Source organism: Marmota marmota, unplaced genomic scaffold (genome assembly GCF_001458135.2).
Source record: "Marmota marmota marmota unplaced genomic scaffold, marMar, whole genome shotgun sequence".
Taxonomy (NCBI): domain Eukaryota; kingdom Metazoa; phylum Chordata; class Mammalia; order Rodentia; family Sciuridae; genus Marmota; species Marmota marmota.
In genome coordinates, this window is record NW_026000108.1 from 27,982,185 (window position 1) to 28,007,284 (window position 25,100).

The window sequence follows — 25,100 nt, forward strand, 5'->3', positions numbered from 1 at the left end:
CTCTAAGAATTTTTTAATTTCCTCCTTGATGTCTTCTATAACCCATTGATCATTCAGTAACCTATTGTTCATTCTCCAAGTGATGTATGCTTTTTCCTTCCTTCTTTTATCGTTGATTTTCAGTTCCATTCCATTATGATCAGATAGGATGCATGGTATTATCTCTACTCCTTTATATTGTCTAAGAGTTTCCCTGTGACATAATATATGATCTATTTTTGAGAAGGATCCATGTGCTGCTGAGAAAAAAGTGTAACTGCTTGATGTTGGGTGGTATATTCTATATATGTCAATTAAGTCTAGGTTATTAATTGTGTTATTGAGTTCTATAGTCTCCTTATTCAACTTTTGTTTGGAAGATCTGTCCAGTTCTGATTCTTGATCACAGAAAAAAGTTTACTTTATCTTTCAAAACTCATCAAATTATAAGCATAATGGTTATAATTTATTGTATGTATATCAAGCCTCAAATGACTTGTTTAGAAATGGATTTAACTAATTTATTGTTTGTATATATGACATGTAAAATATCAACCCTTTTCCTACACACCAAACAAAAGGAAACATTAAGTGTATCACAGATAAGAGCATTAAAAATTACCAAACCCTCTGAGCACAATAGCACATGCCAATAATCCCAGCTACATGGGAGGCTGAGGTAAAAGGTCACAAGTTCAAGATTAGCTGGGGCAACTCAGCTGGAGCAAAGGGCTGGTGATGTAGCTCAGAGGTAGAGTACTCCTGTGCTCAGAACCCAGTACCACAAAATCAAAACAAAACTATTAAAACTAGGAATAAATGTAGGAAAGGATCTTCAAGAGTGCAACTAGAAAAGTATAAAACATTCATGTAATAATCTATAATTAGGTTATAGAAAAATCTAATTAGAGGAGCATATGAAAGACTAAATATTATGAAACCTCCTATATTAATCTATAGGATACAATCCCAAGCATGCATGCATAAGTAAATAAATAAATAAATGGGGCTGGGGAGAGTTATTTAACAAGTGGATTCCAAATGTATATAAAAAACAAAGGGCCAAGAACAATGAGATAGTAAGACATACTCTTAAGGTATTAGGACTCATTATATAGTTACAGTCATTAAGACACTATATTACTGATAAAAAGGATAAACAACAGACTACTGAAGTAGTAAACAGCCCATAAGAGAACCCCTGGTCACTTAGAAGACAAAGATGTCACAAAGCCATGAGAAAAGCAGTCTTTGCAGTAAATAAGTAGATTATTTCTTTATACAGAAGAAAGTGAAATTTTGCTCCTACCTCAGACCATGTGTAAGCCAATTCAAGGTGGATTATAATTTCCAGAGTAACAAGCCAGCTGATAAAAGTTAACTGTTTTCATGTGTCTGAAGACAAATAGTTTTAACTAAAAAGGAAAGAATTGGCAATTTTGACTAAATTATTAAGTAAGAACTTTATTCATTAAAAAGTCACCACCAAGGGGAAAAAAAAAACCAGTATGCAGACGAGGAGAAGATATATTTGACAAAGAGCTCATACCCATGGTGTACTAATAACTCTTTAAAATTACTGGGAAAGATAAAGTGCAATTCAAAACCACCACCAAGAAGGAACCCAATGGGTGAAGAAGTGCAAAGGCATTATGCCAAAGAAGATGGAAACATGGCCAACTGCCAATAGACATATTAAAACATTTTCAATTGTGTTAGTCATTTGAAAATGCAAATTTAAACCACAATGAAATACCATTATACATTTATTTACATGACTAACATTTTTTAAATTAAAAAAAATGTTGTTGAGGATATGAAACAAGAGGAATGTACATATACTGCTGTTGGAAATACAAATTAGTACAACTACTTTAAAAGAACTACTCTGACTTTTCTACCAAAGAAGATATGCATGTCCTAGGACACAGCAATCCCACTTCTTGGTATATACTCCACAAGTATGTAGATACCCTCCAGAAATAACCTCCCAAATGCATGTAAAAAGCCAAATGGATAAACAAGTTGTGGACATCTACACAGACCAACACTACTCAACCATAAAAAGAACAATCTGATATGTAACAACATGGGTTCAAATGAAAAAACATGTGGAGTAAAGAAACCTGATATTAAAATAATACCTGCTGTGTAATTCCTTTTGTATGAAATTCTTGAACAGGCAAAACTAATATACACTGAGATCAATGTCTGCCTGATACAGAGGGTTAAGGGAATTTACTGGAAATGGTCACAAAGAGTTCACTTAGAGTGGTGGCTGATGGAACTGTCCTCTACAGTTTGACTGTGATCATGATCACATGGTTATATATACTGTTCAAAACTTAACCATCTATATGCTTAAATATATTTTATGTATATTACATCAAAATAAAGTTGATTAGTATATATGTGCATATATATGTTATCTATAAATATATAAATATACCTAAATACTAAATAATGTTGAAAATATGAATTATATGCCAACAATAAGGAATGGATATCATGGAATATTGATACAATAAAATACTATACATCAGTAAAAATGAACAAACTATAACCACAGGTAACGACATAAATAAATGTCAAAGTTAAGCAAAAGAAACTGGATTAAAAAAATACTCACATGACTGCATTCTTATTTAAGTTCAGAAAACAGGCAAAACTGTACCATTTGGAAATGTTTTAAGAGACACAGCTTTCTTCAAAAGCAAGAATGTTATTGCCATTTAAAATCAGGATAGAAACCGCCTTTGGCAAGGGAAAGACACAGAATTTCATCAAAGGGTTTTAAAAAATTCACTATTTAATATCTCCAGATTCTTGATACTTCTATACAGCTATTAATTGTTTCCATACTTTTATATACTACTAACACAAATACTGTGTTAATACTTTGTAATGATTTGAGCCCTTGAGTGGAGCAGTACTCAAATTTCCTACATCTTTGGTACCTTATAATAAATATTGCTAATTCTTCCTGAGCATTTATAATATATCAGGTACAAGTCTCAGAATTTTATTGAGGCACACTCATACATCATATATATGTACATACATACACACCACCCACACACAAATAAAAAACATTTTGAACTATTTAAAAATAACAATGTTTGGTATTTATAGGGATTTCTTTTTCATTTTAGCTTGCCATAAGAAAAATATATATATTTTTTTTAAATGTGATGATTTTTATTTACTCTCAACATGCACCTACTACCAAATCTAGCAATCAAGTTCATTTGAACTACTATAGATGAAAAATTGGCTCTACAAAGGAAAAATCTGTTTTGGAAACACTAAGATGAATTTCTATTTTCATTATGAACATATATTTTCATCTATGAATGCTCCGTGCCCAAAGCATTTTGTTGGTAGCTTTAAACATCCACATCTCACATTGTTTCCTCGTAACAGTCCTACAAGCTGGGCAAGGTATCTTGATCCTACCAGCAGAGAAGAGATGCTGTCCCAGCCCAAGTTCCACAGCTAACAGGAGACAAAGCCAGCAATCAATCTTATGACTGCCTTTTTCTGTACTATTTTCCCACCAGTTACCCTGAAAAACTTTTAAATTTAATCAAGAATCATGGTTGAACAGCAAAAACTAAAAACTCAACATCCCTTCTCACATTATGCTTTTGAGATCTTGATCAAGTTGAACACACTCAAAAGCAAGCCCTCTACCCCAATTCTCAAAAGTTTATCTTTGTGTCCTATGTCTTGCAGATTCACTGCACACTAAAGTTAGCTGGAAATGTGCACAAACCCCCCACTTGGTGAGCACTCCCCAGTTCTGTGTTACAGAAGGTCACATCTGGAAGGGTGCTTGCCAGAAATGCTGACCACAACAAAATCCAGACACAAGCCACTCTAACCAACAAAGAAACCGTGATCATTAAGGTCATCTTTACAGCCACTGGACTGCAACTCTTGCCAGGCTACATGAACAAGACGAGGTGCACACAGCCCACGTTGTAGAAAACACTGCTAAACTGGATAACGGAAGCACAACCTATCTGGGACCCACATACTTTCCCTTAAAAAAAAAATCTTTTAAAAAATTCATCTTTAGGGGAAAGGATAACTATCAAAAGGCAAGAACCAATCATCTTCTAAGATGCTGATAAAGATGTTGCTTTCTCCATCACACTGCCTTTAGATTCACTGACTCTCTGGGCCACAAGAAAACACACCTTATATGATTACAAAGTCGTCTAACAGCTATGAACTTAATTTCCACATTTATTAAAGGGAGAAAACACAAAGTCTGCTGCCTAGGAAAATAAAGATGATGAATAAGATAATTCTTCTAAAGAGCATAAGATAGTATGTATCCAAGGTAAATATTAGCTGACAGGCAGAAATTATTGGGGGCTGCTGCCACTTTGAATGACTAACAGTGGTTCAAGTTATTTTTTTGTTAAGATAAGGCCCTCCAGGAATCAGACAAAATCATGGAGTCATGCTGAGTCAGTCTTCTAGGTAACTCAGAATGAACTTTGCTCATTATAATGCTGAATTATGTCCCCAGGAGGCACTCCCTTCCAACATTTTGAACACGTGTTGTATGAAGAAGAATGATCTTAAAAATGAGCATGTTTAGGAAGGTGCCAAGGCTCTACATGTGATAAGTCTTTCCAATATGCATTTGCATGAGTTTCCCAAATAAATGCACCTTGCTGTCTTTGTTTATGCTTAAAGAGACACTTCTTTTGGCATTACTTCTATTGCTCTCCTTGCTCATACAAGCAATAACTTTCCTTACTCATTTTAACTTCTGGTTGTGCTTACTGGCTTTACACTCACCAAGGAGTGAGCCCATTATGTTTGGTTACATAAACAGTCAGCAAAAACAAGCCTACCATTATTTTAATTAGAGAAAAGAATGGTTGGTCCTCTTGGTGAGTAAGACAGGATAGATAGTAAAATGATCAGACAAGGTAATGGGTCTCTATTACATTTTTTTTTTCAAATGTAAAGACCACTCCATGAAAATAATCTATGGAAACATTCCAAACATTCCAGCCAAGTCTGTCCTGAGGGATGAAAAATGGGAGTTGAGGGGGGTCCAAATGGAGGTTATGGGAAAGTTCAAACAGACAATTGGGTGTTCACAGAAGAAGCCAACAGCCTTGGTACTTAATACCTGTTTAACATACATTTTGATCAATGGCCTTAACCTCATAACAATATTAACACCTAGACTAGCATACCTAAATGGTAATGTACTATTAGGTCCCATATTGTCTACCAAGAGCTCTCTCTACTTCTTTTGTCTCATTTAAAATAAGTCCTAATCCTTTCACTCTTGCCTTCTTTTATTGTCCATAGATTTCATTCTTCAAATATGCAAGAGGAAGACCTAGAAAGAAATTGGCAGTGAGGTTCTGGGGTTTCTGTGACACTGGAGGGCAGAGCCCACCTTCAGGAGCTACAACATGCCAATGGATAATAGTGGAGAAGAATCCAGCTTTGCTTGTTGAGATCCTCAGAGCTGACCCCAGCAAGCATCCCCAGCTGTGATAACTCCTATTACTAACACGGGCTTTCTCAGATGCAGAAACCTGAAGCCTACACAGACCCACCAGCCAGCAAAAGCAGAAAAGCTAGTTTCACTCAAACTCTGGTTTCACTGGTAAATCTAATTGTGTGCATTTGTTGTCTTCAAGTCTTCAAAACGTACACTCTTCGTTGGTAATAGTGAAAATTTTTCATGTGCAGGAGGAGAATAAACTTTTTTTTCTTTTAATAAAATACTACACAGAAGTCAATGCATAACATAACATGCATTGACATTAAGAAATCTCAAAAATAATATTAAGTGAAACACTAAGTTGCAAAAGAATATCACTTTCATAAATCAAAAACAGCCAGAGCAATGCTACTGCATTGCAGTAAAGGTACAAAAATACACATACATAGGATAAAACACCAACTTCAGAATACTGATCACTTCCGGGCACAGAGGAGGCACAACAGTTAGCTGAATTTATCATTTCTCAATCAACTGAAGTCCGGGTCGACTATGGCAAGATTACTTTTTATATCTAGATGCTATTTTATGGTAATATCATTATGCATACTCTTCTATATGTCTGATATTTCTCATGTTATAAATAATTCTATGTGAAAATTTTTTATGTGATTTTTAAATTATTACTTAAAGATGACTCATACTACAGTCCCTGGCCAGGAAACCAGTTAGAGCTTAACTGCATGAACTGAGATGGTGCTGCTTTTTCTCCACAAGAGGAGTTGTAACCTCATCTTCACCCTGTGTCACAACCCTTCTCCATCCCCCTTGGTTTAGACTACGAGCTAATACTTGAGGACATGTTCCAAACACTGCAAACATATCACAGTTTATGTCCTTGGTGATAGGCTCAAAAACCATACAATATGCAAATGATTTGGGAAAATAAAGTATAAATGTACAGACAGAAAATGATTTATAGATCTTCAACAAATGGGCAAATTAAAAGGGAAAAATTGTTTTCTCCATAAATTAAAATGTATGTTCAAATACAAATAATGTTTAAAAACCCAAATAATAAAATATAAAAAAAAAAAAACCCAAATTAAAACACCAATGATTGTGAGTGATATTAATGTTGATAAATGTTAGGTGAATATTTTCCCCATGTTATTTTCATTGGTTTTGAAGGCCTAAATCAAACTTTTTCTCCTAAAAATGCGCCTATGCCTTCAATAGAGAATTAACAAGTTTCTATACAAGGAAACAAAACTATTATTATTGACAGAATTGTGTATCCTTAAAATGGAAGTGCTGAAGCCCTAACCCCAAGGTGACTATATTTTGAGATAGGGTCTATCTGAATTAATTAAGGTTAAAGGAGATCATAAGTAAAGGGCCCTGCACAAAGAGACATCAGAGAAGATCCCTCAATCATTGATTGAGGAGAAGAGATCAATCAATAAGGCCACCCTCTGAAAGCTAGGAGAGAAACCAATGGCCAGAACCAACCATGTCAGCATCTTGATTTCAGAACTGTGAGAAAATAAATGTTGCTTAACTACCCAGTGGTGTCAGAGGAGGCAAAGGCAACTTTTTGATATCCATATTAAAACAGTTTAAAGAACTTGAATTAAAAAAAGAAGGAAAGTAATGAATAACTGCTTTTATGTATGTCCAGCAGACAGAGATCCCCCTTTATGATCTACACTCACGTATTACCTAGGCAAAGAAATCACACTCACACACACACACACACACACACACACACACACACACACACATCAGCTGCACGTTATATGGACAATCATTTCACAGAATGTTTAAAAAATGCAATTATCACAATTAAAACAGACTGCATGTCACAGAGTTCAATTTTTTAAAAAAATCTTTATAGATGGCAGTTTAAAACTTTTCTGAGGTTTCATAGTATCTACCTAACATACACAAACCTGAATTAAGAAACCTGATAGTAGGTTAACTACAGCATAGATCAACACTGTGAAATTCACCAGGCACAGATAATTCTTAACCTGTGAGGTTCCAAAAACTGTCCTTAGGATAAAAACCAATGATCATTACAGAAAGATTCAACACATATGTCTACAAGAGTATGACATTTTTTTTAATCTACTAGCAAAAGTTTCAACTTAATATTTTTTTCAAATAAGGTAGAACTTTTTATTTATGAAAAATAATGTAAAAATAAATGGCTTTTTAAGTTACAAAGTTTATCGGGCATAGACACCCTAACCCTCTAATGATAAATCTATTGTTTCAATTTCAATTATTCAGATGTTCAAGTCAAAATTTTGCAAATAATTAAGCCTATTTTTTTTTTCTTAGAGCTAATCAAAAAAGCTTTTTCAAAGAAAATAAACTGGATGTTAGGATTGGTAAGCATTTTTCTGCTAAAACATGAAATATGAAACTTTTTTTGACATGAAAAAGTCATGCTGGCTTTCTTTATTTTTCATATTCAGTGCAACAAAGAATCGCTTACTACACTTTCCGCTTATGCATATTTTGGATACTGAATGCTATAATAACAACATTCCCCACTCCTAACTATCTACATTCAGATTTTTTTCATAAGAAATTCCAGGCAGGCTAGAGAATATAAGTTTAGGTTTCATCTGTTTTACAGGGAATATACTTCATCACAGCACCACCGTGCATGCATATCACCCCCTTCCCATGACTTCTGCCTTGTTAATTTCCCTTCCCTCTAGTCAGAGGCCCTGTATCTAAATGAGAAGGCTTTACAACCTTTGCCAAGTAAAAATATTTGCATTAAAGAGGTATAAAAATCATTAAACCAGGAAAGAGGAGAAGAAAGTTACCTCTTTTAGTTTTCTTAAAATGCCTATTCCTTCCTGACTCAAGATTTTCCTGAGCAGCATCACAGGATAAGCCCAAAATTCCCCCAGAAAAAGCAAGATGCAAGTTGGACTTGCTTTTTGCTTGAGGACTCCTAAGGACTAAGAGACTTCCAAGTAAAGGTCATAATGAAGGAGCTGATCCCCCAGGCATGGTTCTGTTCTGGCCCAGGAGATGTGAGTTAAAAAGATTTCCTGAGGTTCATTGTCCCCAGTAGTTCCCACCTGGCCCAACCCTAGGGAGAAAAAGAGCAGGCAGGAATTCAGCAACAAGTCAAGGCAAGTACAGACAATGCAGTACACCAGAATGTCAGATAAATTAGGAGATTGTGTCAGATAAGTTAGGAGAAAGGAGGAAGGGAGGGTAGATGTCAGATAAATCAGGAGGAAGAAGGCAAGAAAGATCAGTGACCAGGGAGAAAGAAGGGAAGACATGTCCAGCATCATATTCCTTTGAAGAGTTGCAAGAAGTTTTTCATTAGTGATTAAGTTAAAAACATTGGCCACACACAAAAAATATTCTTATTTAGTATACCAAGGGATACACTAAATGTCATTTGTGAATGTTATTATCTGACTAAAAAGAAACTCAGATTCCATTATCAACCATTTTTATTTAAAGAGCCACAACACTTTAAAATAGTGCTAATCAAGTGCTATTTATAATACAGTAGAAAACGACAGGAAATACAGTGAAGTCTAAAAACCTTTTAATATTCTTGCTCATGTTATCATCTGAGCGTCACAACAGCATAGTTTCTATCTACTACCATAATCATGGAAAAGAAAGGGTATAATGGGTCATCTGCCCTAAAAATCATACTGAAAACGGTGCTGTTATATAGTTAGTACAAATTAGTGATACTAATCTTAATGCTATTTCAATTCTAATTTTTAAAGACTCACAGTCATGCTATAAATAACCTTTCACATGATGCAAAGACTACCTTTATAAATGAAGGACTTAAAGATACACCACTCTAGCATATTCACTATTTTGAATTAAAGTCATTTCATTCAAGTGTTGAAAAACAGCAGGTGCAAAAACATCACTCTGACTTTGCTATTGTTCCTTAAAAGCAGATGAAATTCCTGTGGGAAAGGAATAACTCTTATCCTCAGGGACAGAAGTGGAGGTGATGGAGCCTTAAAGAAACCTGTATAGACCTTGTTAAAATAACTTCTTCCCTTTGAACCTCCCAGCTAACTCAGCTACTTTTTTTCACATCTTGGTATTCTTTGTCCTATTCAGGGTTTCACTAACACCTTCTTCATGTCTTCATCTCTTTGTCCTAGGTAAAACTTATAATTTATTTACTTGTGATAACCAATCTGTAAGCTTTTTCCCCTGTCAATTTGTTTTATGTCGATTTAATTCTCAGCCTAAGCCAGGACCCTCAGAGGATACGAGTGCAGTTTGCTTCCCCTCCTCCACTTAAATCAGCATTAAAAGATTCTTTGTGAAATTCATGGAAAGCAGCATTCAATGTCTGAACCTTAAACTAAATGTTTCCTAACTGATGTTTCCCATCTGGCTCTCACAAAGATTCTAATGGGGCAAAAATAGAGTTTTATTTTGTGTACTCACATTAGATTTTTTTCATACAGAAAGTTTTTGGCACTTAAAAACTTGTGACTTTTCATTCAGTTTCCTTTAATTGCTGAAAATTAGCAAAACATTTTAAAGCTAAACGCTTGTATAAAAATTAGTGACCTTCTACAATGCTAAGAAATAACTGAATTCTTATAGATGCAGTCAAATTTTTTAAAAATATTTATTAAAAAGGTAGAAGTCAGAATGTAGTGGAATGAAACACCAGTTAAATGCCCTGGAGGGCCTAGGAGAATTAACCTCAGGCGGTCCGTTACTCACAGGAAGACCACAGAGAACATTACCTACCTTACAGGGCTATGAGGCTAACCTGTCAAAAATTACAACCCAAACTAGCACCTAGGTGTTTAATAAATGGCACTGTAACTACTGGTTCCTAGTAAACATCAGACTTTACTAATATTAGGGATGCCAAGGTAGAGAAATTAATTAGGAACTGTGCCCTCAGAGTTGGTGATCTAATAGGAGATACTTATATTTAACAGAGTTGTAAATTGCCATGTTTTCTCTTGCAAATAATAAATTGCTACCTTTTCTATTGCAAATACAACTTGCCAAAGGTACCTCAGGGCAAGAAAATCAGCAGCAGCCACAGATTCAAGCTGGGAAGGGGAATCTTACAGGAATGCCAGCCCTGGACTTACTCCTGAAGTCTGTAAAGCACTGCAGTAACCATCAAACTTGAATAGCTTCATACCTCCCAGCAGAGTGAGAAGCGTTGACTCTTAGTGGAAAAAATAAGAGCCCACCCCAATGCTGGAGTAAACCACAACAAATTTAGGTGCAACTTTGAGAAACAGATGAAAGCTTTCTCTGCTGTAAAATCAGCTTCTCTCAAACTATTCAGTTACCCCAAGATGGATACTGGTGACCTGGGGCCCCTCTTTGGGGTTCTAGAGATGTGCTCTCTGTGGACCTGGGTTCATACTGTACTGTTATCTTATTACATCTGTCTTCCACACTAGACTGCAAGCTCTTTCATTTCTCTTAACTTTCTTTCCACCTAGCACAATGACTCCTACAAAGTTTAAAAGATGTATATTGAATTATTAATTGGTGCCAAGCACCATGCCAGGCAATAGATATACAAACATTAAAAGACACATTCCCTGCCAGAGAACAAATAATCTGCTGGAGAGATAAGAGTCAGCAATTCAAATATGAGAACTTCACTAAGCGAACATTACAACGGAGGGAAGGTAGGGGAAGGAAGATCCAGGTAGAATTAGGGGATGCAATGTTCCCCCAATTAAATAGGAGAAAGCTAAAGAGTCCCAGGTAGTTGTAAGTTGGAAACACACACTGGAAAATACAAGTGGCGCAGGGAAAAAATTTGAAAAGATGACAAAATAAAGGCTGTATGAATATGTAAATGCAAGTAAGTCAAATTCAGAAGGAACAGTGAAAATATCATTGTTTAAAATAACTAAATTTCCCTACGTTAAATATTTATGGCTTCTTTACAAGAAATCTTACCTCCCTGAAATTCCTTTTGTTGGCCCTGGGATCTCTGGTACAGGCCGATGTCTTAGCAGAAAAGAACGGGATGGTCTTGAAACCAACTTGCTACGACTTCTCATGGGTGCTGAGACTGGAGATGAGGGAACATACAAATCATTCACAACCATTTCTCCCTGAAACTCAAAGAATGGTGATGGTGGCGAGCTTTCTAATAAACCATTAGCTCCATTTCCAGAATTTGCTTCTGAGGTTGAACAATCGAAGGAAGAGAGACATTCAGGTTTTGTGTTAGGAAGGTTGCTGAAGTTTTCGGATATCAAATCAACTTTTTCTGCTTGTTGTTCTTCAACTGTACGATCAACTGCCTTTTTTGCAGTCAAAGATTCTATTTTAATATTTTCACTACCAAGTAAAGACTCATGAGAGGAACCCAGGTGTTGTTCTTCTGGAATGGGGAGGTCCTGGTTAGAAAGAGATAGCTTATCATCTGATTCAAGGGACTGGTTATTTTCCATATTAGCATCATTTTGATCAAGATTTTTTGTAAAGGTCTCCAACTGTGTTGAGCTAGGTATCTGAATACAACCAGAATTGGAAAGTTCTTTGCAGGTGTTCTGATCAGAAGAGGAAGCGTGGTGGTGATCTTTTGAATTGTTTCCATTCTTCGTCTTATGAACATTTGCATATATTGGGATTTCTTGCATTTTTGACAATATTATCTGTAACTGTTTAAGTATCCTCCTACGGTGCCCTGTAGGTGATATTCCAATTTTGTGTAGCACACTATCATTTATTGCTGCACAGTCCTTCACGGTATAAAAACCAAACTCTTGGAAATGTACGAGATACTGCTCCAAATTAATGCTCATTAGGAAATCCTTGATGTCAAGATTTACTTCACTGACTGAGGACATAATGGTGACTTCATTACTAAGCTGAGTCTTAAAACAGCACAACAGGATCTCGCAATAGAAGGTGTTCTTCTTATTGGTTTTTCTTCTATCAACTTGTGACAGAAAAGTTTCTTAAAATGTTGTTTTCTCCACAATGACCATTTCATGTGCTTAAGCCTGGGGGGGGGGGGGAAAAAANTCTGAGGGCACAGTTCCTAATTAATTTCTCTACCTTGGCATCCCTAATATTAGTAAAGTCTGATGTTTACTAGGAACCAGTAGTTACAGTGCCATTTATTAAATTATCTTAATATACAGTTGGTGGTGCTGGGGATCAAATCCAGCACCTCATGCATGCTAAGCACACACTGCCGCTGAACTACATCACTAGTCCAGGATACTTTAACTACTAAAACCTAATTTTACATTATAAACTTCCCTGAAAACACAACAGAAAGTAAGGCGTTGGAATTTTTGCACATTGCCTTGTGCATCCTTATATATGAAGGTAAAAAGCAGAAATGTTATGATAGTGTCAAACTATGATTTTCAAACAGGATAAAAAAAAAGATACTCACAAATATGAAGGGAACATGTAAAATGTTTTACTCATTTCATCAATTGGTGAGGGACCAGTAAGATGGTAAGGCTGATTCCAAGAGCATTTGTGAAACAGGTTTACTTATATCATACATACACACACACACACACACACACACACACACACAGGCATTTTAAACAAAAAATATTAGAATAAAACAACTAGGTAAGATTTTTTTAAAAACCGGTTAATGTTCTATAAGGCAGGAAAAAAATACCATGTGAGGAATTATAATTAAAATTAAATATCCACAGGCTGAAACTGTTAAATGAAAGCTACTGATAAACATTCTTTTGATTTCCAAGTTTTAGATAATTTTTCCTAACAGTAGCTAAATAGACACAACTTTCTGTTTCACTATACTTTCTTTCAGAACCTTAAAAAGCAGGTAGAATATATACCTCAGGTCAAGAGTTTTCATTTCAAAAAAGGAGGCAGCATTATATGTAAACAACTGATATTAACGTGCAAGATAAGACTAGTGAATAATTAGCTATTCTTAAATACATTAGATAGCAGGAAGTATGCTAATTCAAAACTAAAAGATCAAAGTTTAAAGGTCACATTTTCCTCTGAGGAACACAGCAAATTCAGAGAGGTTCATTTTCCTCCCAAACAACACAAATTTTTTACAAAGTCCGTCTCTGCTGTTATATGGGTGTGTTCAGTTTATGAAAATGCATATGTGCAAATTTCTGTATACTATGCTTTGATAAAAAGGGAAAAGTACATAATATGCATAAAACCCATACCCAAGTAATAAAACAAGGCACAACAAGGTATATTTCTCTGAGCAAGCTTTGATGCAGTATTTCCAGAAACCACATCTTGAAATAACTCTTTGAAAGGCACTACTCTGACTCTGCGTATATGACATACTGATTGCTCTTAAGGTATTGCCTTGACTATTTTAAAATATCCGCAAACATTGACCAACAAGTACAGAGAGCATCAGAGGGAAAGCACCTTTTTTCCAGGCCTTCCTTCAGGAGCAGAGAAATAAAAACACAAACAAGAGAGAAGGCAGGAAATGACTTTGACAATAAGGTACTGCTTTGTCCTACCTCTAAGGAAATGTATATACATAAATACATACATAAGAAAAGAGAAAGCTAAACCTCATCATCAAATGCAAAATCACCTTATTTTGTAGATACAAATGTTGCTGATGTTTTCCTTGGCACATCACAAAATAGAAATAGCAACTGAAAACAGTACAATAAGTGGTATAATTTATCACCACCTTTAGAAATTATAAAGATGATGAATTGGTCAATAATTAAAGAGGATTCACACAATCTTAGAACAAGAACACACACCAAAAATCCTCTGGATCCTCCCCTACTACAGCAGTGGTCACCTAGTCACCCACCCAAATCTAAAGCTCAGAAGGGATCCCCATGCTCACCTTTGTCTGCATTCAAGAATGTAGGTGAGCTACTAATTTTATTCCTTGCTATGGACAAAATTGTGACTCCCCCACCTCCCACCCCCAAAAATCCATATGTTGAAGCCCTAACCTTCAACAAGACTGCATCTAGAGACAGAGCTTCCCATGAAGTAATTAAGGTTAAATGAAGTCATAGGAAAGAACTAGTTTCCTCTAGGAGACACCAGAGAGCTCTCTTTCACTCCCCACCCCACCCCNCTGTCCTCCAGTCACCCTACTATCTAACCCCCCCCCCCAGGGCTGAATGTCCAAAGGTTTTTACAGCTCTCTCCTTAGAGGTCCTAGCCTCTAAGAACAAATTAGATACAAAGAGACAGGTATGTGTAACTCTGTAAAGTACTACCATATGTGAACTCCTAAGCCTCCACATTCTGACCTACAATGTGGGCTCACAGGCATGTAAGTACTGGTCTGTGGATCTGCTGTACAGGAAAACAACTACACAAAGCAGGGCCAGGAATCTGTCATTGGAATACCCTCCAAAGAGGGTATTGCAGCAAAATGTGGTTATTACTGTTCTTAATCTACACTCCCAAACATGCTTTACATCAGCCCACCTGACTAAGCTCATCACTCTTCTTCCTGAATGTAAAGTTCTTCCCAGCCCATTGCATAGAAGTTTGGAGTCATAATAGGTTGAAAACCCATCTCCTCCATTTTCTGGCATTATGAAAACTCTAACCTATCCAAGTTGATGCCTCCATTTCCTTTTCAATAAAATAAAAACACTCAAAGGCACCTAAGCATTGGTGCAGATTAAATGAGAAAATCCATATAACTGTTCACACAGTGCTGCTTAGTAAATATTCACTCCCATCACTATATTTATTTTTACCACTTATGTTTTCAAACAGCTGAATTCTTTTCCATTCTCTGAGATCTAACACAAACCCTATTTGCTTCCCAAGATCTCTTCAGAACAATAAATATATACTCTCTTCTCCATATTCTTATAACATTTATTTCTTAGAGTATTGTCTTCTTAGTCCTTTCAGGCTGCTATAACAAAATACCTTAGACTGAATGATTTATAAACTTTAGAAATGTATTGCTCACAGTTCTGGAGGCTGGGGAATCCAAGATCAAGGCACTCGAAGATGTGACGTCTGGTGAAGGTGGCACCTCCTGTGGGTTCTCACATGGCAGAAAAGCAGGAAGGGCTCACACATTCCCTTAGTCCTTTGTATAAAGTCACTCATCTAACTTGTGAGAGTGCTGCCCTAGTGACCTCATCAGCTCCCAAAGGTCCAACTCTTAAAACACTATTACCTCAGTGCTTTGGTTTCAATGTGTGAATCTGAGAGGGGCACATACATTCTGACCATAGCAAGGATTTGATCGTGTTCTGCACATTCTATAAGGCAGTGTGCTGTAAAAGCCAAGACTTTGAAACCCAACACCCTGAATCTAATCCTAGTTCCTCCATTTACCAGCTTTGCACACTTGAGTATTTTAACTTCTCTGTACTTCAGTTTCCTCATCAGGAAAAAAAGGAGTAATAATAGTGCCTATCCTCGAGGACTGTAAGAATTAATAGATGCAAAGCCCTTAGACACCAAGCGGCACATAACAAAGGCCAAGTCAGTGTTTGCCACCATTATTTTATTATCATCCCATAAAACACTCTGCCAAGATGATCAGCCCACATGAGCTTCCCAATAAATGCCAAATTATTTGTTTATAAACACAGTGAGGCACATATTTAGAGAATGCACAAGCACCATCACAGAACTGGTTCTGCATGGGCCGATCCTACACTGACCCATTTCCTCACAGAAGTAAAAAGGAAGTAATGCTGAGAAGCACCTGCTGTATGTGTGGCTTGCGGTGCCACACAATAAACATTACCTAATTATCTTACCGAGCTCTACCTAGAAACTATTCCCTAAGTCCGACGGCATTTTACCACCTCCCCTGCTCAAGTCCTACTCTAAGCCATCATCTTCTCCATCTTAGACCACCGCAGAAGCCTCGTGGACTGATACCCCTCCTTCTTTCTTGACCCTCTTCCCCAAGAACAGATTCTGAATACAGGATTTAGATTCATTTTAGAACACAAGTTATCTCACTCCTTGGAACATCACAACTTCATTTTCCTTGGCTTTCCCTCTCCACTGATAGCCATCCCACCAGCCTCAGGCCTATTTCTTTTTGGTACGGGAAACCTGACCCAAGGATGCTTTACCACTGAGCTACATCCCAAGCCCTTTTTGGTTTTTTGAGATGAGATCTCACTATGTGGTTCAGGGTCCCATTAAGTAGCTGAGACTGGCCTTAAACTTAAGGTCCCCATACCTCAGCCTCCCAAGTTACAGGAACTATAGGCATGCACTAGGGCAACTGACCTACCTTTTGCCCTCCCATCTTCTTCAATCTTCATTCCAAACACAAAACTGTGGTCCTGGCTCACTCCATCAGTTTAGTAAATCTCTGTTCAACTGTGCCCAAGAGGCCTTCCTTAAACCCCCAAAGCATACAATCATACCTTGTGACTCACTGCTCCTTACCTTTGCTTTAATGGTCTTCAAGGCATTTGTTATAACCTGATATCAGTTCATTGTTACAAGGGGGCAGATCTTGTCTACTGTGCAACGCTCCAGCCCTTAAGGTTGAGCACCATCAAGTATAAATAGCAAGTGCTCAATACATGCTTATTGAATGACTTCTTCCCAGCTTGGAAGATGATTTAAAAGGATAAGTAGAAAGTATACCTAGTTTTAAAAGTCTGCTGACTTTTAAAACTAGGTATACTGCTAGCAGCCAGAATTCAAGCAGATATCCCCAATCCATTTAACCACTACAAGAGATCCTCAAAGCAGGAGCTGAGTATAGCAGGAGGTCAGCTAGACACATTCAAAACCATTATGGGGCATTTAAAATCTCAAGAGTTGGGACTGCCTTCTCCCACTAATGACTTGAGTAAGGAAAATTACCACAGTGAGCCTCTGCCCACCTCTTATCCTGCTGTCCTCCCTCACCAGAAGAGTTGTGCATATCCCTTTGGTTAAGCTGGGAAAGAAACAATTGAAAACCTTAACTTTGAATTAAAACACTTCACTAAGCCATGGGGTCATTCAGCATTCAAATGCATGTATTACCTCTGCTAGACTATAACACCTTTTAGAAGAAAAAAGCAATAGTCTAATTGAATTCTATTATATGTTTAATCCATTTTAAAAACTGCATCATAAAATCAGAAACATAACCTTGGCATGGACAGAAACTGAAAATATGATGAAATAATACACTGAAATAATCATAGAACTGAAAAGAACCTTAGAAAAGAGCTTAAAAAAATTACACTGTTGAATGAATAATGAAACTTTTCAATGTCTTACAATACAAGGCTTACATAGTCTTATAACAATGAAAGTTTATTGTATTCCAGAACATTAGTTACCAATGGAGTAGAACCACCTCCCAGTTGAAATCCAGAGATGTGGGAAAATGTTGGTCATGATGACTAAGTAGCACCAGTAGATAGAAAAGGTAACTTATGACACCCTACAATGGTATCCCAAATAGAAACCTCAGGTAAAATTTTTATTCCTCCAACTCTTCTAAATGGCACTGGGCATTACAGATGGTAAAAGAAAAAAGTGTCCCGGCCTTCATGTACTAATAAACAGAGCATGCAGTAGCTAATTCCTTGGAAAATCAGAGGTCTTCATATGGATAACCTCCTGAAATAACTAGATGATACCAAAGTCTTACAGAAATCTAGAACATAATCATAATAAACAGTTACAATGTTATTAGTATATCAAGCAAACTCACTTTTTGAGCTATTAACTCCAAGTATTCATAAAGACAACATTCAAGTTTGTTTCCCACAATCAAGCAAAAGAGAAAGTGGTTAAGAGATAATGTACTTGTCATACAACTCCATCCCATAATATAGAGTATACTGTAAAGGATAAAGGTCAGAACTTCTACTTACTTATTGCAATAGCATGAGTGCTTAGCCCCAAAAAGCATGCTATTGGTCATTTAACATCCTTCTCCACTAGCATTCATTCACCAAACTTATTGTGTGGCAAAATAAAAACCCTTACAGGAAGCCAAGTTCCCTCAATCTGGGTCTTCTCTCTTAGATGTGGTCACCCACAGACTCTGACCTCCTCTGACTTGTCCTCTACCTTGACCACTACTCCTCCCCCACTCAACAAAGCATATCCATCTGCTTGTATTTTTCCCTCAGGCTTGTATTGCTTGACATAGTCAATAGTTTGGAAAGTGTTTGCAAGCCATCTGTGCAGGATCTCATGGTATTCTCATGGCTGCATTAGGAGGAAATTCCCAGGTCTAGTCTGATGTCACACAGTAGAGAAAAAGTGCAGCCCAAATTCTAAGAGTTGGATTCCACAACCTGTGCTCTTAACTCTGATGCCTCCTTATACTTGTAAAACTGATCTAACAATAGGGAGATTATCAAAGACTTCAGAGTTTCCCTTGGCTATATCTTCTATGCAAAAAGCACTTATCTTCCCTAGGGAAATGCTGCTTAAACATACCACACCTTGCAAATTCAAGTTTATATACCTTTCAGTTTGTGGGTGTGTCTGTGTAAGTGGTTAACTATGGAAGCCTATATCCATTCCGTGTAACTGCCTGCAATTGAAAAGCCTATAACAAATTAATGGATAACATTGTTAAGGTTACTGTATAAGATAATGGCAATACAGAATTTAGGTTATTAAAATGTATTTTTCATCTATAACTGCAAAAGACAGTGAATGCAGGACCAGAGAACAACTGATGCAATACAACAACACAAAGCCAAAATCAAATAATCAAACAAGACCAAAATAAGTGTTCACCGACCACATGAACAGCCAACAGGAATGGTGAAAAACTGCTGGACTAGGAGAGAAGTTATTGGATATTAAACATACCTGACCACAATCTGAAAGAACTGACTTTAAATGAAAAGCAAAAGGAGCAATCCACCTCACACAGGCAGATGAGTAGATAAACAAAAGTGTGGTGGATACACACACTAGAATCCAAAGGAGCCTTAAAAATTAAACCAAACAGAAATCCTGCTACAAGACGTCTGAATCTTGAGGACAACATGCTAAGTGAAACCAGCCAGGTACAAAAAGGACAAATTCTGTATTATTCTACACACGTGAGTTATCATAAGTAGTCAAATTCTTAGAAATGGAAAGTAGAAAGGCGGTTACCAGGGACAGACAGAGAGGTAGGGCACTGTTGTTTACAGAGCATACAGTTTCAGTTTTGCACGATGAAAAAGTTCTGGAAATGTTTCACAACAGTGTAAATATACTTACCACTATTGAACTGTATACTTAAAAATGGTTAAGATGCCAAATTTTGTGTTTTCTACCTCAACAAAAAGGGGATGGGAAAATAGAATAAACTCCCTGTACATACCTGGAATTTTTTCTCTCCTTTTGAGAGCCAAGTCTTAAAAGTGTAGTACCATCACTCCAAGACGTTCCCCTGCCTTTTCCATTCCTCCTTAATCCTTCATTAATACCACCCACACAGTAATGTAGATATCACAATGTCTGGATACCAATCCAGGCTTCCCCACTTTTTAAACTGTGTACCTTCATTAAGTTAAGCTTTCCTGAAGGTCAGGTTCCACATTTGTAAGATGAGGATAATATACCTCGGATCTTGTAAAATTTCTCATGGATTAAACAAGAAAAATATGTAGGGTCTATATAACTGTACCTGACATAAGCAACAAGTGCACAATAAATAATTAATTCATCTGTTATATACAATCCTACACTTGATCACCTTCATATGCTATTAATGCTTTTGGTTTGAGTGGCATTCTTCAGATGCACAGTAATGTTCCTTTAAATGAGCACTGTAAACTCTTCTTCTAATAAAACCACAAAGCACTTAACATAGCAGTAAGCATAGTTTTATTAATTTTGTAAAATATAGATGTGGTTAGCATTTTGAGATTGATGGATATACCCAAACACTTTAGACCTAAGATACAAACTTAAGCGATTACTAAGGATTGCAGCTCTGCCACATGCAACCAATGCAGCCTTGGGAAATTCTTTCCTTTGCTGAACCTTACTATTGTCTCCTAAAGGTAGGGATGAGAATGTCTACCTAACAGCGCTGTTTTGAGGGTGATACTAGTGAATATGCATAAGGATCTTAGAATGATATCTGGAGAACAATGAATATTTAGTTAGTAGCTGCTAGAATAACTGAGGTTTGATTTTAAAATAGGTTCTAGGGAACATCAGTTTAGGCTTAGATCAAAGAGAAAGGATTATTCTGAGTTATGTTTCTATTATTTTTCTTACTGTGCATCTGAAAAACAACTCTCAAAACCTAGAATTAATATCCATTTGACAGCCAAGAGTTCTAATTCCTTTAGTTGGTATGAGAAGTTATTAGTAGCACAGTTAATACCTAGGTTTCAGTGTTTTAGATAATATCTTAATAGTTATGTGTTTGATAATCTCTTAGCTTCAGTAGGTCTTTCTCCTTTCAAGTTGCCCATCTAGATTTTAAGCTCATTAGCTGAGGTTTGGGACTTCTTTTAAATTCTAATGGAGAGATCTTTAAAGTAGAGTCATGATTCTTGGGAACCAAAGGAAGATTTCATCTTCTGGAGTTCTTCCAGGGGCAGAAGAAGGAATGATGAAAGGGAAGGATAGGTTAAGCTAAGCATGTGTCACTGCAGAGGACTCCCACCTGTGTGCCCTAATACCTGGGCACTTGCTTCTGGATGCCACATCTGTTTCCTAACAGCTAAAAGGAGAATCAGATGACTTTGACCTCTTGAACAGAGCATGGGCACAAGTCCTTCAGGATTCTGTTCCACTACATGATATTTTGGACAGAGCTTTAATGTTTAAATTTACTCAGCTGAAGAGGCATAATATTATATTTAAGTACAAGCATTTTTAAATGTACATTCATACTGTGTAACATTTTGTATGAACACTATATTCCAATTTCAACATTTTAGTACAAATGTAAACTCACAATCTTTCTGACTTTAAGAATCACATTTTTAGACCAACAACCAGATGTTTCAAAATAGCCTACTGTGAACATTTCCTCTCTTTGCATTTATAAATAGCACCCTGACCTCTTTTCCAACTGAATTTGAGGCCTTCCTATTAGTTCAATAATTATTAAAGTTTCTTTTTTCTTATGAAAGTACCTCAACAAATGTCTCCTAACTTGTTGGTCCATTTATTTAGGATTTATTCATTCAATAAATATTTAAGGAACACTACTCACTCCAAGATAATAATGGGAAATATTTGTAATTCAAGATAACAGTATCTATTATCTCATTTGAGAATAATGCCAAGGGCTACAAAGAAAGTGAAGATACAGTGTCTTCACTGGAAGAGTTTAAAATAAAGGGGTAGATTAGACATGACAATGAGGAAAGGAAAATGACATGCAAATCAACAATCCGTCCTTGACTGCTTAGCACTAGAAGGAAGAATATCAAAACAAAACCAAGCAAAATTTTTTGGAAGAATCTGATGGAGCCCCCCAAAAAAGCACTTTAATCACAGTAACATGAAAAATCAAATTTTGTGACCTTTCTTATGGTTTATGTTTTAGTGGTGTTCTATTTTTAAGCACACAGAGAAGAAGCATCATGCTTCAGGAGTACTTAGGAACTCGAAACCTCTCAAATCAACTCCACGAATATCGAAAAACACTGAGGCATTTCAGAGCTTTGCCAATGGAGTAGTTGATGTACCAGCAAGTGCAGAGGGTTTCAAGATGTATTCATACGAAAGAGTGTTACAGAATGAGATGCCACATCTGAAAGTAGAACCAATGACATCAAGGAGTCACACAAGGAGAAGATAAACACTGACAACAGAAAGGAGGCAGAGTAGCTGGGAAGGATTCAGGGTTCCACAAGTAATAAAAGGTGAAGCCAGAATGGCAGGCTGCTGTTAATTGTGGAGGGCTTAGACCAACAACACAAGGAATGTACACTTTTTGAAGATGTAGTGACAAAATCTCTGTAGCCCCTCCCACAATCATACCCCAGGAGCCCAGGTCACCTGACAATCAGAATGGAGACCACAATTTCCTTCCACTCTTCTAAAGATCAAACCTCATTCTAAAGCTATGCAATGGAACCAGCTCTGTCCTTTTTGCATCCTATTTTTGTGGCAACCATCAGAACTGACAAATTATCAACCTGTCCCTGGGCATTCTCTCACCTACCCACATATAAATATATTGTAATTCTGCACCTAATTAATACTTCATAAGGAATTCCAAAAATGTCTATAGTTTAGTATACAGAAAAGTTGGGTCCAATATAAGAGAGAAAAATAATTCCTCCACCTCTCACAAGTGCTTTTTTAATTCCAAAGCTACTCAACAAAATGACTACTCCAACCCACAATAGGACCTCTGCTCCCTCTCAATCAAGGGTAAACAAATCAGCTTATGCTGAAACTATAACATAATTAGAAGAGACTAACATTGAGTAAAGTTTCAATTAAAAAAAAAAACTACTATTACATATATAAACAGGCCAGCAGTTTTTAAAAATGACTAAAATAATAAACGATCTGGCAGAAAAAAATTAAGATGGCATCCCTTAGCCTCTATTTTCACATCTATCCCATTTGGTCAAAGTATCGTAATTCTGCACCTAATTAATACTTTATAAGGAATTCCAAAAATGTCTATAGTTTAGTATACAGAAAAGTTGGGTCCAATAAATGAGTCAATAAATAAATGGGGTATAGGGGAAACATGTTAAAAGAAGGTATTAAAGCAATGACTATCATTGATACTCAGCATTTTTATAGTCACTTTCACCAAACTTTGAGTTGGAAGGAAGTGGGTTAGAAAGTTACAAAACAAAGAGAAAAATCCCTTCTTTGATATCACAAAGTCTACAACCCTGAGTCTGAGGTAGGTTTCAAAAACTTGAGTTTCGCCATGCTAATGTAAAAAATTCCTAAGCAAACTACAATTCATTATAATCCAGGTTCTGTATATAACCGCCGTAACTAAGAGCAGTTAAATCTGCAAAGTATCCATTGAATACCTATGAACACCACTGCAAGTACTTATGATATTAAAAAAAAAATGAATTTGTTTTTAAATGTACCATCAGCTTCTCCTTTCAGACAATCCATATAAAATCTGAAAGGATAACAGAGGAAGGAAAAAATACATACACACGCACATCCACATAAATAAGTTTTAACAAGCCACTGGACTTACCCTCTGGGTACATTTTAATTTAAAGAAATCTTTGATTACTGACAAATCAATCTATATAAAATCCTCTTGGTGTTAAGACCCACCTTAAATGTGTGTGTTAAATATCTGTTTGGGGAAAAGCCAGAGAATTATTTCCATTTTAGCTCTAACCTACTTCCATGACCCAATTTTTTTCTTTTTAAAACATTGTTAACAGTGGAATGTCATGAGATTTTTCCTTCCATATTTCTTTTTCAAGTGTATGAAAGTCATAAGTGAGAATTCAGAGGTATTTTTTTTTCCTTAAAAAAGTTAGCTTCCTTTTTAAAACACCCATAACTTCACCTTCCAATTACTTATGGGCAACGTTCCATAGATTTGAGCTGGTGTAGAGTGCTTAAGTGCAGGGGAATCAATACTAAGCTTGTAAGTACAATACTATTATTGGTAATAACAATGACATCCAATTAAATGTACTTTTAAAAATAGCTTATTTTCAATACACTAAAAAAGAAAGAAAGAAAGAAACCCAAAGGATATATTCCACTGAGCAGCCTACTTCAAGGGCAAGCTTACAAAAGAATTAAAAAAAAAAAAAAAAAGTTGCCCTCACCACACAAATCTGCAACAACTCTAAGATGTCATTCTTCCACACTAACATAGTTGTCTTGTATTTTTCTCTGATTATCAAAGGCTATAGTTCACAACAGAATTCAGTAAGCCTTCCCCCAAATCAAAATAACTTCAGATCGCCACAAGGAGGTGGGCCAAGTGTCCAAGAAAACAAGCCAAAGCGAAATAAAATAAAAACTTACTTTAATAAATAGGATGGACACCAATTCTCCCAAGAGAACTGTTTCCAAAAGTAAACGAGAAATATCAATCTAGTAAACGCACTCCCTACAGGTCCCCGTGAAAGGAGTTGGGTTCAGGCAGGTGGAGGCCAAATGATTGTAATTAATTAACAGGCCTGTTGTTTTAAAGTGTATGACAAGCAGTGTGTGGGGGAGCACAGAGACCGGGTCAAAGTCATTATCTATACCGAGAAAATAACTTGGTGCCTGAAACTCCCTACAGCTCCCTTTTATAGGAGGGCGGGGGGAATGGAGGGGCAGTCTAGTTGTCTATCTGGATTGTCACCCGACCGGGTCAAATCCCAGAAGTGAGTGGAGTTTTTGTATCACTTACCGGCTTCTGGTTTCCTTTTAGACTCCCACTCTCAGGAGCAAAAATCCAAAGATCAGAAACCAGAGCTGAGCACTTTGCGCTCTGGAAATTCACCCAAAGAAGTGCCGAAAAGCCCCGGCCCATCTTAAAGCTGTCCTCCCACCCCGGGTCCGAGCCACACCAGCCCGACCCAACCGCCGTCCCCGGGTACTCGCCTTGGCCGCCGAGCTCCGAAAACGAGGCGAGGCGGAGCTGGGGAACCCCAACACGAGCGTCTGTCCCTGCCCGGGACGCTCGCTCCTCACTTTGCCCCCGGCGCGGGGCTTCCTCCTTCGCAGTCTCTGCCGGCTGCCCGCAGCCGCGTCTGCAGCC

The 25,100-nt window shown here is 36.9% G+C and overlaps 1 protein-coding gene across 1 annotated transcript in view; it reads right to left on the bottom strand.

Annotated features, from left to right (window-relative positions):
• Nucleotides 1–25,100, bottom strand: part of Arap2 (ArfGAP with RhoGAP domain, ankyrin repeat and PH domain 2) — a 188,153-nt gene extending 163,053 nt beyond the window's left edge. The window contains exons 1-2 of the mRNA XM_048784042.1: nt 24,944–25,100; nt 11,429–12,483 (exon numbers count right to left, since the gene is read on the bottom strand). Coding sequence (XP_048639999.1) covers nt 11,429–12,327 — 899 coding nt within the window. The 5' untranslated portion in view covers nt 12,328–12,483; nt 24,944–25,100. The remainder of the gene's footprint in view (nt 1–11,428; nt 12,484–24,943) is intronic.